The 12189-nt window shown below is 58.3% G+C and overlaps 1 protein-coding gene across 5 annotated transcripts in view; it reads left to right on the forward strand.

Moving 5' to 3' along the window:
• SMG6 (SMG6 nonsense mediated mRNA decay factor) overlaps positions 1-12189 on the forward strand; it is a 72259-nt gene that overhangs the window by 20669 nt on the left and 39401 nt on the right. For all 5 annotated transcript variants that reach the window (XR_014494458.1, XR_014494459.1, XM_083379654.1 and 2 more), the window contains exons 9-10: positions 4902-4963; positions 9474-9619. Coding sequence is in view for 3 of the 5 variants with exons in the window: in XM_083379654.1 (XP_083235780.1) it covers positions 4902-4963; positions 9474-9619 (208 nt within the window). In the remaining 2 variants the exon portion in view is untranslated. The remainder of the gene's footprint in view (positions 1-4901; positions 4964-9473; positions 9620-12189) is intronic.

Here is a 12189-nt window from a genome sequence, read left to right on the forward strand (position 1 = left end):
AAAAGTTAAAAAGAAATTAAACCAGTGCCCAGTTAAAAAACAATAATAAACTACTAAAAAACACCAAATTTAAAAACCCATATTCCCCCATCAGGCCAGACCAGCTAATTCAAATAGGTGGGTCTTCAACCCGCGGCGGAAGGATCGGAGGTCTGATGCCATCCGGAGCTCAACCGGCAGTTGGTTCCATAATGCCGGAGCGCCCACAGAGAAGGCCCTCCCCCTGGGGGCCACCAGTCGGCATTCCCTGACCGGAGGCACCCTGAGGAGGCCCTCTCTGTGGGCATGTACTGGGCGGAGGGAAGTTGACGCCGGCAGCAGGTGGTCCCTGAGGTATCCCGGACCCATGCCATGTAAGGACTTAAAGATCATAACCAAGACCTTGAACCTCACCCGGAAGACAACTGGTAACCAATGCAGCTCGCGGAGCAAAGGTGTAACATGGGAGTACCGGGAAACTCCCAAGACAACTCTCGCGGCCGCATTCTGTACCAGTTGGAGCCTCCGAGTGGTCTTCAAGGGAAGCCCCATGTAGAGAGCATTACAGTAGTCTAGGCGAGAGGTCACAAGCGCATGAGTGACCGTACACAAGGCCTCCCGGTCCAGATAGGGCCGCAACTGACGCACCAGGCGAACCTGGGCAAAAGCCCCCCTAGTCACGGCCACTATATGATCCTCCAAAGTGAGTTGTGAATCTAGGAGGACTCCCAAGTTGCGAGCCCTATCCACGGGGGGTAAGAGCTCACCCCCCATAGAAAGATGTCCCGGGATGCCCATAGAAAGGTGTCCCGGGATGCCGGAATGTACAGCCACTCAGTCTTGTCAGGGTTGAGTTGAAGTCTGTTCCTCCCCATCCAGACCCGAACCGCCTCCAGGCAACGGGACATCACAGCGAGGGCATCACTGGGGTGGTTTGGGGTCAAAAAGAAAAGTTGGGTATCATCGGCGTATTGATGATACCCAACTCCAAAACCACGAATGATCTCACCCAGCGGTTTCATGTAGATGTTGAACAGGAGAGGCGAGAGAACCGACCCCTGAGGAACTCCACAAACGAGAGACCTAGGGGCCGATCTCTGCCCCCCTGCCAACACCGACTGTGAGCGTCCCAGGAGATAGGAGGAGAACCACTGAAAAACCGTGCCTCCCACTCCCAATCCCCTGAGACGCCGCAGCAGGATACCATGGTCGATGGTATCGAAAGCCGCCGAGAGGTCTAATAGGACTAGGACAGAGGAATATCCCCTGTCCCGAGCCCTCCAGAGATCATTCACCAGAGCGACCAATGCCGTCTCCGTGCTGTGCCCGGGCCTGAAACCCGATTGGTAAGGGTCCAGATAATCCGCTTCATCCAGGACCAAAGGGAGCTGATGCGCCACCACACTCTCAACAACCTTCGCAAGAAAGCGAAGGTTGGAGACTGGGCGAAAGTTGTTCAATACAGCTGGGTCCAAGACAGGCTTCTTGAGGAGAGGTCTCACCACCGCCTCCTTCAAGACGGTGGGGAAATAACCCTCACTCAAAGAAGCAGATATGACCGCCTGGAGCCAGCCTCGTGTCCTCTCCCTAGCTGCATAAACCAGCCAGGAAGGGCACGGGTCCAATAAACATGTGGTGGAGCTCAGCCTCCCCATAATCCTGTCCACTTCATCAGGGGTCACAGAATCAAACTCTTCCCAGATAACATTGACAAGACCGCCCGTGTCCTGATCGCCAGACTCTGCCCAGCTGGAGTCCAAACCGGTCCGAATCCGAGCGATTTTATCCGACAGATGTTGACTAAACTCCTCGGCACGACCCTGCAAGGGATCCTCCCTCACCTCCTGATTAAGAAGTGAGCGAGTCACCCTAAACAGGGCGGCCGGGCGATTATCTGCGGACGCGATGAGGGTGGAGAAGTAATTACACCTCGCCTCCCTCATCGCTGCGAGATAAGACCTAATGTAGGTTCTTAACCGCAACCGGTCGGGTTCGGATCGGCTAGACCTCCAACAGCTCTCTAGGCCCCGTTTCCGACGCTTCATCTTCCGGAGCTCCGCGGAAAACCATGGAGCTCGCTGGGATCTGCACCGGGTCAGGGGCCGCAAGGGTACAACCCGGTCAAGTGCCTCAGTGGCTGCCCTTTCCCAGGCTTCCACTAAGGCATCCGCCGAGTTGTGAGCAATGGAGGCAGGTGGGGACCCCAGTGCCGCTTGGAATCTATCAGGATCCATTAAGCGTCTGGGGTGGTACCATCTGATTGGCTCCGTACCCCCACGGCGGGGGGTGGCAAAACCGAAGACCAGCCGCAGGAGGTGATGATCGGTCCATGACAGGGGCATAATAAATGGAGAGCCCCCACCAAGATCATCCAACCACCGTCTAGATAAAAAAATCAGGTCAAGGGTGTGGCCTCCCTCATGAGTTGGTTCTGAAATTACTTGCGTCAGGTCCATGGCCATCATGGAAGCCATGAACTCCCGAGCTAGCTCAGATGAACCTCCCAGGGATGGTAGATTGAAGTCTCCCAAAACTATAAGTTTGGGAAACTCAACCACCAACCCTGAGAGGATATCGAGCAGCTCGGGCAGGGCTGCCGCTGTGCGACTAGGCAAAAGGTACACCAGCAGCAAGCCCAACTGCGCCCCAGGACCAAATCTCACAAAGAGAGACTCACACCCGACTATCTGAGAAACGGTGGTCTCCCGCGGACATAAGGTCTCCCTAATAGTAACCGCCACTCCCCCACCCCTACCATGAGCTCGTGGCCGGTGTAGCACCCGGAAGCCTGGTGGGCAGAGGTCAACCAAAGGGACCCCACCCTCTGGGCCCAACCAGGTCTCCGTGATGCAGGCCAGGTCTGCATGCTCACCCTCAACTAAATCCCTGACGAGGGGAGCTTTGTTAACCACGGACCTGGCATTCAGGTACACCAGCCGGAGCTCAGGAGGCTGCACATCCTCGCTCCCGGGGGCTGAGGGGAACTGGGCCAGGCCTCGCCCGGGGGAAACCCCCCCCCCGGGCTCAGCGCTCCGCGCAGGTGGTCCTCTGCCTCCCGAGAAGTTTGGGAAATGCAGCTTTCCCGACAGGCGGCCGGACCCGCTCGGTGCTTTTCTTTGGAAGCCTTTCGCTTCTCCTCCAAGAAGCTTCTTCACTTCTGAAGTCCTGAAGAACCGAAGAAGCTTCTTGGATGGGAAGGGAAACGTTTTCAAAGATAAGGAAAAAAGTCCAGCTGCCTTTGGGGGAAAAAGCACCTTTGGGGCAACCGTGAGGCCCGGAGAATCTCCACAGGCCTTCAGTGACGTAGCCGGTCTCGGGAAGTGAGGCCAGTGTCTGGGGCCGGCCCACAGGGGGGACCGGGCAGATCGGCAGCGGAACCAGCAGCACCTGGACCCTGCTTCTGATCCACAAACACCCCCCCTCCCCCCAAGGAGGACCCCATTGTCTGAGGACCGGACAGGGAGGCCCGGCTCAGCGAAGGGTTAGGGTTAGCAAAGCAGGGGGAGGGGAGGGGTTCGTCCTGGGGATGCCTGCTTGAGGTTTGCTGGGTCTCCTACTTGAGCAGGGGCTGGACCTGGGGCCTTGGACGTGGCCACGTGGCCAGCGTGGCCTGGCCAACTTGCTATGGCCAAATCATTGGTGAACAACTGGCAGCAGGACAAGAGTTACGCTAATATTTTTTTATTTATTTTAATTCCATTTATATCCCACCCTTCTCCGAAGACTCAGGGCGGCTTACAAGCTTAGCAGTAGCCTTCATTCTATGTCTATGCCTGCTTATTAGGGCTTTCACACACACACACCCCAAGCAGCATTATTACAAAGTCAGCTTATTGCCCCCAACAATCTGGGTCCTCCTTTTACCTACCTGGGAAGGATGGAAGGCTGAGTCAACCTTGAGCCTGGTGGGACTCGAACCTGCACTCATTGCAGGCAGCTGGGGTTACTTAAGGAGGCATCAGCCCACTGCTCCACCAAGGCTCATATCAATGGAATGGAACGGAACAGAATAGGAAAAAAAATAGAGCCGGAAGGGACCTTGGAGGTCTTCTAGTCCAGCCCCCTGCTGAAGCAGGAGAACCTGCGCCATCTCAGACAAGGGACCGTCCAGCCTCTTCTTAAAAACGTCCACGGATGGAGCAGCCACGATTTCTGGTGGCAACTTCTGTTCCACTGTCCTCACTGTCGGGAACTTTCTCCTTAACTCCAGGTGGCTCCTCTCCTTTCCAACCCTTGTTGGTGGAACAGAATCATTAAAGAAAGGACGTAAAAAGAAGGGACAGAATGAAATGGGAATGGCAAAAGTTCAAATAATTTTTAAAACTATTTTATTAAGCACTTAAATTGCAACGCTGCACTTTGCACTGCGGCGAGTTGTCCCATTCGGTTGGACTAGGAAGACCTCAAAGCTCCCCTTCCAGCTCCGCTATTCCGGTGCCAGCCGCCTCCTGGCAGGTTGACATCCCTACAGTGGCAGCTCAGGAGGGGGGCACTGCCCTGGCAGAGCAGAAGGCCCGCCGTCCCTGCTTGCATAGCATCACACAGACACACAGACAGACACACACACACACACACAGACACGAGGAGGAATCCGGGCTTGTGTCCAGGAGCAGTTGCAAAGCCCCCGGCTGCCAGCAGGGGGGGCCCTGGCACCGCCGCCCTCCCCTGCAGCTGTCTGGCAGGGGCCCTCTGAAGGCCGGGAGGGAGGCTGGAGGCCAGGGCACGGCCGCCCGGTTCCCATCTGCCGTACCACCCCCTTGGCCCCGGCCAGGTTCTCCGGCCACTCGGGACTCTGCGCGTTCGCAGGAAGAGGGAGCGGGCCTGGATTCTTTTCTCATCTTCATCATCATCATCATCATCATCGCATTCTCTTCCCCCCCCCCCCGCTTTTCTCTCCCTCTCTCTCTCTCTTTCCCATACAGCTGAACAAAAGGTTCGTCCTCCGTTTTCTCCAGGCTCATGGGAAGCTGTTTACCAGGATTGGGTAAGGCTGCAGGATGTTTGTTTTGTTTCGCCTCCATTACGAGCCCTTCTGGAATCCAGTCCCGGGAGCAGCTGGGCTGGTGTTTGGAACGGAGGGCACAGGGTGGGATGCGAACGACCTGGCCTCTTCCTCCTCCTCCTCCGCTGCGGGGTCTGGGGGGAGAGGAGGGGCGGGCTTGGCGCTCTGCCTGGGGGATGCTGGCAGCAGCTTCTCCACCGCCGGCTCAGAGCAAAACCCCTCTTGTATAACAGGGCTGGAAGGGACCTTGGAGGTCTTCTAGTCCAACCCTCTGGTCAAGCGGGAGACCCTATGCCCAGGGTGTCCGACCTTGGAACTTTAAGACTTGTGGACTTCAAGTCCCAGAATTCCCCAGCCAGCACAGCTGGCTGGGGAATTCTGGGACTTGAAGTCCACCAGGTTGGACACTCATTCTCTATGCCATTGGGGACAAATGGCTGTCCAGTCTCTTCCTGGGAACCTCCAGTGTTGGAGCCCCCCACAACGTCTGGAGGGAAAGCGTCGCATTGATTCGTTGCTGGAACAGCTTCCCTCCAGAGGTTGTGGGGGCTCCAGCACTGGAGGTTTTCAGGAAGAGGCTGGACAGCCATTTTGCTGCTTGGGCAGCGGTCAGTTTCCAGGCACGCAGAAGGGCTCTCCTGAGCCCCCTCTGGCGCTCTCTCAGCAGCGTGGCCTCCCTGCGTGGGGGTCCCAAGCCAGGGAGACGGCAAGGGCCCCACTTTCTCCCCTCCCAGTGGAATTGTGGGCATGGTGGGAACTGCTGGCAGCCCCCTGCTGCTTGGTGCTGGGCCTGGGCTGCTCCTGAGCCTGCCGCCCTTCAGCACCTCAGCCTCGTGGCCCCCTGGGTTCCCCATAGCCCATCCCTTTTGTGTGGGGAGCTGGTCAGCAGATCCTCAACCCTGTGCCTCGGTTGCTCCTCGGGGACTGAAGGCCAGACAGTGGACCTCGCCATCTGGCAACCGCTGGCAGCCCAGCCCTCTGTGCCATCTCTCTCCTCCCTCCCTCCTCCCTCTCTCTTTCCTCCCCCCCTCTCTCTCTCTCTCCTCCTTCTCCCTCTCTCTCCTCCCTTTCCTCTCTCCTCCCTCTCTTCTCTTTCTCCCTCTCCCCTCTCCCTCTCTCTCCTCCCTCCCTCTCTCTCTCCTCCCTCTCCCTCCTCCCTCTCTCTTTCCTCCCCCCTCTCTCTCTCTCCTCCTTCTCCCTCTCTCTCCTCCCTTTCCTCTCTCCTCCCTCTCTTCTCTCTTCTCTTTCCCCCTCTCCCCTCTCCCTCTCTCTCTCCTCCCTCTCCCTCCTCCTTCTCTTTCCTCCCCCTCTATTCCCTCTCTCTCCTCCCTCTCTCCTCCCTTTCCTCTCTCCTCCCTGTCTTCTCTCCTCTCTTTCTCCCTCTCCCCTCTCTCTCCTCTCCTCCCTCCTCCCTCTCTCTTTCCTCCCCCTCTATTCCCTCTCTCTGTCCTCCCACTCCTCCCTCTCTCTCCTCCCTTTCCTCTCTCCCTCTCTTCTCTTCTCTCTTTCTCCCTCTCCCCTCTCCCTCTCTCTCCTCCCTCTCTCCTCTCCTCCCTCTCTTCTCTCCCCTCTCCCTCTCTCTCCTCCCTCTCTCTCTCCTCTCCTCTCTCCTCCTCCCTCCTCTCTCTCTCTTTCCTCCCCCTCTATTCCCTCTCTCTCTCCTCCCTCTCCTCCCCCTCCCTTTCCTCTCTCCTCCCTCTCCCCCTCTCCTCTCCTCCTCCCTCCTCCCTCTCTCTTTCCTCCCCCTCTATTCCCTCTCTCTCTCCTCCCTCTCCTCCCCCTCTCTCCTCCCTTTCCTCTCTCCTCCCTCTCTCCTCTTTCTCCCTCTCCCCTCTCCTCTCTCCTCCCTTTCTTTCCTCCCTCTCTCCTCTCTCCTCCCTCTCCTCTCTCCTCTCTTTCTCCCTCTCCTCCCTCTCTCTCTCCCTCTCTCTTCTCCTTCCCTCTCCTCTCTCCCTCTCTCTCTCTCCAACTTTTTGGGGGCCACTTTTGCCATGTGCTGCATAAATCGGTCCGTCCTCTCCCCAGTCTGTGGCTCCCCCATTCAGCTCCGAAAGCCCTTCCCACCTTCTTCTCCCTCTGTGCCTGGTTATTTTTTATTTTGGTTCACTGCACAGTCAGCCAGATGTTCTGGCTGGCTTCGGCCTTTCTGTCCACCTCCGGAGTCCTTCCCAAGGACCCGGGATGGGCAGATGGTTTGATGGGGTCAGAGGTCACTTTGGAGGATGTCAGCTCTCTCGTGTAAAGCTGCAGCCTTTTGCAATCGAGTGACTTTATTATTGTTGTTTATTAAATTTGCTTCCCCCCCCCACCCCATCTCCTCACTGAAAGGTGACTCCGGGCAGCTTACAAGGTCAAAATAAAATTGTAACTATACGTACCAGCGTATAAAAGCTCAGTGAAAATTCAGATTCTAACTAAAAGTAGAAGATGTGGAGGATGGGAGCAGATGTGCCTCGATCTCCTCTGCTTGAGCCCCTCCCCCCTCCCTTTGGATTGCCCTTGTCCGCATCATTTGCGGCACCACGATTTCCTCCTCCTCCTCGTTCAAGTCCACCCGGCTCTAAACTTGGTTTCCCCGGAAATAAAATGTAAACACACGACTGCCGCAACAACAGCAGCTTCCTGATCGCTCTCAAAGGGCCCCGGCTTTTTTTTCAAAACCAGCGCAATTCCTGGAAAAGTCCGACGTTCAGCCCGATTCCCAAGACCCCCAACGCCGCCTGTCCGGACCCCCTTTCGTGTGTGGCTGGACATGGGGGCTTCTCACCCTGGACCCCACTGGCTGCTCCAGGCGATTCCTTCTCGATTGTGATCCCGAGCAAGCTCTCCCCGGTCAGCCCCAGCTTCGAATGCCGGGCCTCTGCTTTGGAGAGCCCACCCCCGGCTGCCCCCTTCCTCTGCTCCCTGCCTCTGACCCCCCACTTTCCCCCCCCAACACCTTTCTCCTCCCCTCTCTCCTGGCTCCTTTGCTCCGCGGTGGGCCGTCACCGGGAGGGTCCGAGGCGTGTGGCTGGCTGGAGGGTCTCTCTTGACCTCTCAAAAGGACCTCTTCAGGGAAGGCCCTCCCCCCCCCCTATTTCCACAGCACAGCGCGCCCGTCTCCATCTTGGATTGTGGTTTCCTCGCCTTCTTCTCAGCTGGGGTGTCAAGCTGACGAAGCTGACATAAGCCGGGCTGCCCTCCCTCCCTCCTTCTTCGCTCCCTTTTTCAAAACTGAAGCTACACTGGTATTTTTCAGTCCTCTGGAACAGATGTCTTGGCCTTAAAAAGAAGTTTATTTTTGTCAGAGGACGGGGAGGGCTTAGAGCTTCAGGTGAAGGCCATCTGGGCCCGGCCCTTCGCGGTCTCAGCGGCTCGTCCCCACCGCTTTTGTTCCCTTCCAATCTGGCCCGGCTCCTACCAAGAGCTGGTGATGCCACGGGCGGCTGTATTACAGGCAGGCCTTGGCTTACAGCCCTTCCCTTAGTGACCGTTCAAAGTTACGACGGCACTGGAAAAAGTGGTATCACCATTTTTTTCACACTTAAGGCCGCCGCAGCATCCACGGGGCCGGGCGATTAAAATCGGGTCGACACCCATCTCGTATTTACGACGGTTGCAGGCGCGCGACCCCCTTTTGCGGCTTTCTGACCAGCAAAGTCAGCGGGGGAAAACCAGATTCGCTTAACGGCCGTGTGACTGGCTTAACAGCAGCAGCAATGGAAGGTCGTCAAATGGGGCAAACCCCACTTCACAACCGCCTCGCTTAGCCACAGAATTGTAGGGCTCTGTTGTGCTCGTAAGCTGAGGACTCCTTGTACCGTTCACGTTTTAAACGTAGAAATAAGTAAGCCGCACCAGAAGACGGTCGGGGTCTTCAGTGCCCACCGCCCTCTTGGGGCCGGTTGGGGCGTGGGGGATCAAGGACTCCGGTGTGGAGGGCAGCTAGGATGGCAAAGCCCTAGCCTGCCAGGCCCCACGGAGTCCCGGTGCCACCCAGAAGCGCCGCCCCCCCCCCAGTCCAGGCTGCTGCCCGGAGCAGAGAGCTGGTCGCCCTGCACCACACTGGGGGGGAGCGAGGCTGGCACGGCTGCCTCCGCCACCCCTTCTCCTCCTCGCAGCGGCCCCCGGAAGGAAAAGGGCAGAGGTGACTGTCCGGCCGGTGGGGGGTGAGGGGCAGGCTGTGCTTAAATTCTGCCTGGCTGGGTGCCCTCAGTCAGTGGCTGCAGGTTTACCTCACCCCAGAGGGGCCCGAGCCTGCAGGCCGAGCTTGGGGTGGGCCCCAGGCCTGGCGAGAAGGGGAAGGGGCTCAGGCAGCCCAGGAGAGCAGCAAGAGGCCAGCCCCCTCCTCACCTTACTAGGAACCTCTCGGCTTCTCTCTGGACTGGGCTGGGAAACCGCCCACCCCACACGCACCTTGCTTTAGATGAGGCCAGGCTAGCTGGCCTCTGGAGGGCCCTGGAGTCTCCCTCTGCCTACCTCTCGCTCATCCTGCCTTTCTGCCCTCCTTCAGGATGGAGTCCTTCCCGCCTGTCGCAGCGGAAGTCCTGACCGCCTTCCGGGCCCTGCTGGAGCACAGCCCCCCACCCGTCGGGAGCAGCCGGCTCCTGCAGCTCATGGCCATCAACATGTTTGCCGTGCACAACTCGCAGCCCAAAGGTAGGGGCCGGCCAGAGCCTTTTCACCTGCGGGGCGGGGGGGGGGAGGGTGGGCGGCATTCTAGAAGATTCCCCCCCCCGTGCTAGCCTGTTGTGGTCCCCTCGGTGCCCGTTCCTTCTTGCCTGCAAAATGGCTGCCAAGGTGGACGAGACCATCCTGAGATGGTTCCAGAAGTTGGGTATATTTTGTGTAATGGAAAGACCAGGGCTGACATGATAGCAGCCTTCCAGTATTTGAGGGGCTGCCCCAAAGAAGGGGGGGGTGTCAAGTAATTCTCCAAAGCACCAGAGGGCAGGAGCAGAGGCAACGGGAGGGGGGGGGGAGAACTAGCCACGGAGAGAAGCCAACTGGAATTAAGGAGAAGGTTCCTGACAAGTGAAAACAATTAACCAGGGGAAGGGAAATTGCCTCCATCGCTGGAGGCTCTCTAAGAAGAGATTGGACAGCCATTTTGCCCAGAATGGGATAGGGTCTCCTGGTTGAGCAGGGGGCTGGACTAGATGACCTCCAAGGTCCCTTCCCACTCCCTCTGGGCAGCAGCAGATCCTTTCATCCTGGGAGGCAGGTGCCCAGGCTCCTCTGCGGGAGACCCCCAGGCTCCCCTGCCTGGTCAGGGCCCCCTGCTAGAGGTTGGGGGGTCCTCAGGCTCCTCCTGCAGCAGCCTCTTGCCTTGGTGGGCAGCTGCCCCAAGGAGGGGGTTCCGGGGCGGGCCCTTGCGAGTCCCCACGGAGTGGCAGACAGCCCTGGCCCCCCCTCCCGGAGAGAGGCGAGAGCAGCCTGGTGAAATCTGGGCAGGGGGATCGTTGGCCTGCCGAGGGGGAGGGGGGGTCCCTGTCTTCCGACCACAAATGCGTGGAGAATGTTCCTTTGGGGGGGATGATTTGGGGGGAAGTGGGGCGTCTCGTTCTGGTGTGTGAGCGCAATAATTGAAGCCGTGCTGCTGCGGCAGGGCATCTCGGGGAGGGGAGCGGGCGCCCCCTCCCCCACCCATCTGCACCCAATTTATTCCAATCTGGACTCGGGGGCTTTCTGCCCCCCCCCTCGCTTTAATAATTTGTTTTATAATTGCACGAATCAAACCCATATCAGGCACACTGTTCTGCTTTAGGGCGTTATTGGATTATGGTTTCTGTGAATCACGGGAAGATGGGTTTATGGGCCACCACCCGGGGGGGGGCTGCGCCTCCACCCCCTCCGCTCCCCCAGCCCGGCTCAGCCCCAGGTCTTCTAGATCTTTCCCCAGACGGAGCTGTGGAGAGAGAGGTGGGCCCCCAAAGGGGCAGGGGGGTCGGGCCCCTTGCTGTTCTTCCGCAGGGGAGTTTTAGAGCCGGGCTGCAGTTCTTGGGGGCTCCTTGGGTGCGAGCCCCCCCCTCCCAGGTCTTGGCCAGATGTGTGGGGACCTCTGGGGGCCCGGCCAGCCAAGGGGGCAGGTTTTCAAGGCAGGGATCCCTTGCGCTGCTAATGCTAAGAGCCCCTCAAGCCAGGACCGGTGGGCGCCCCCACCCATGTTCCTCTGCCGAGGGCCCTTTAGACCCTACGTGGCCCCTCCAGATCGTGTGGCTCCCAATGCAGCCTTGAAGGTCCCAGGCAGAACCCTGACCCCCCCCCCTTTGAGGCAGTGTAGAGACCAAATTCACCCTGCACTCCGGGGGGGTCCCCTGCCCCTCTTTTGAATGGAAACCCCAACAAGGCTTGAAGTGGTATCTGGCTGAGTGTGTCTTTCTGCTTGCGGTTCCCCTGCCAGGATGCAGATGGGGACCTAAGTCGGGGGGGGGGGCTCTCTAGATCCCCATCTTTGGTCCGGCACCTTTCCCGCTCATGGGGGCTGGCATCGCCCCAATAAAAATAGCCCCGGGCTTGATTCAATGCAGGGCTGGAGGGAGGAGGAGGAGGAGGAAGGCGACCACCGTCTGGCTTTTAGGGGTGGTATTTCTGAAAAGGTTTTTCAAGCCGGTTGATGGCCAAGCGAGTTGGTGGCCGCGGTGTGTTGGGGTGGCAGAAAAATGCAAATGCTGCGTCCACAGAGGTCGAATCCCCAAATAGGGGAAATGGTGTCTCTGCTTACTTTAATCGGTGCCCCCCCGGGGGCCGGGAATGGCCGCCTCAGAGAGGAAGTAAATATTTCCCTGAATCCTGCATCCAGTTCTGGGTGCTGCCCTTGAAGTGGGGGGGGGGGCGGGATTTCACAGAAAGGGACCTTGAAGGTCTTCCAGTCCCCCCCTGCCACCACCACCACCACCACGACAGGAGTCTAGTTGGAGGAGTAGAGGGAGGGGGGGGAGAAGGCTCAAGGGAGGGACGGGCAGCCACATACAGCTAGTCCTCAATTTACAACAGTTCCTTTACTGATCGTTCAACGTTAGAACAGCACTGAAAAACCTGACTTACGACCGTTTTTTACACTTAACGACCGTTGCAGCATCCCCGTGGCCACGTGATCAGAATTAGGACCCTTGGCAAGCGTTTCGTATTTATGACGGTTGCTGCGTCCTGGGGTCACCTGATCCGCTTTTGCGACTTTCTGACGAGCAGCGTCAATGGGGGGAAGCCGGATTCACTTAACAACCGTG

The sequence above is a fragment of the Vipera ursinii genome, assembly GCF_947247035.1.
Source record: "Vipera ursinii genome assembly, chromosome: 1".
NCBI lineage: Eukaryota > Metazoa > Chordata > Lepidosauria > Squamata > Viperidae > Vipera > Vipera ursinii.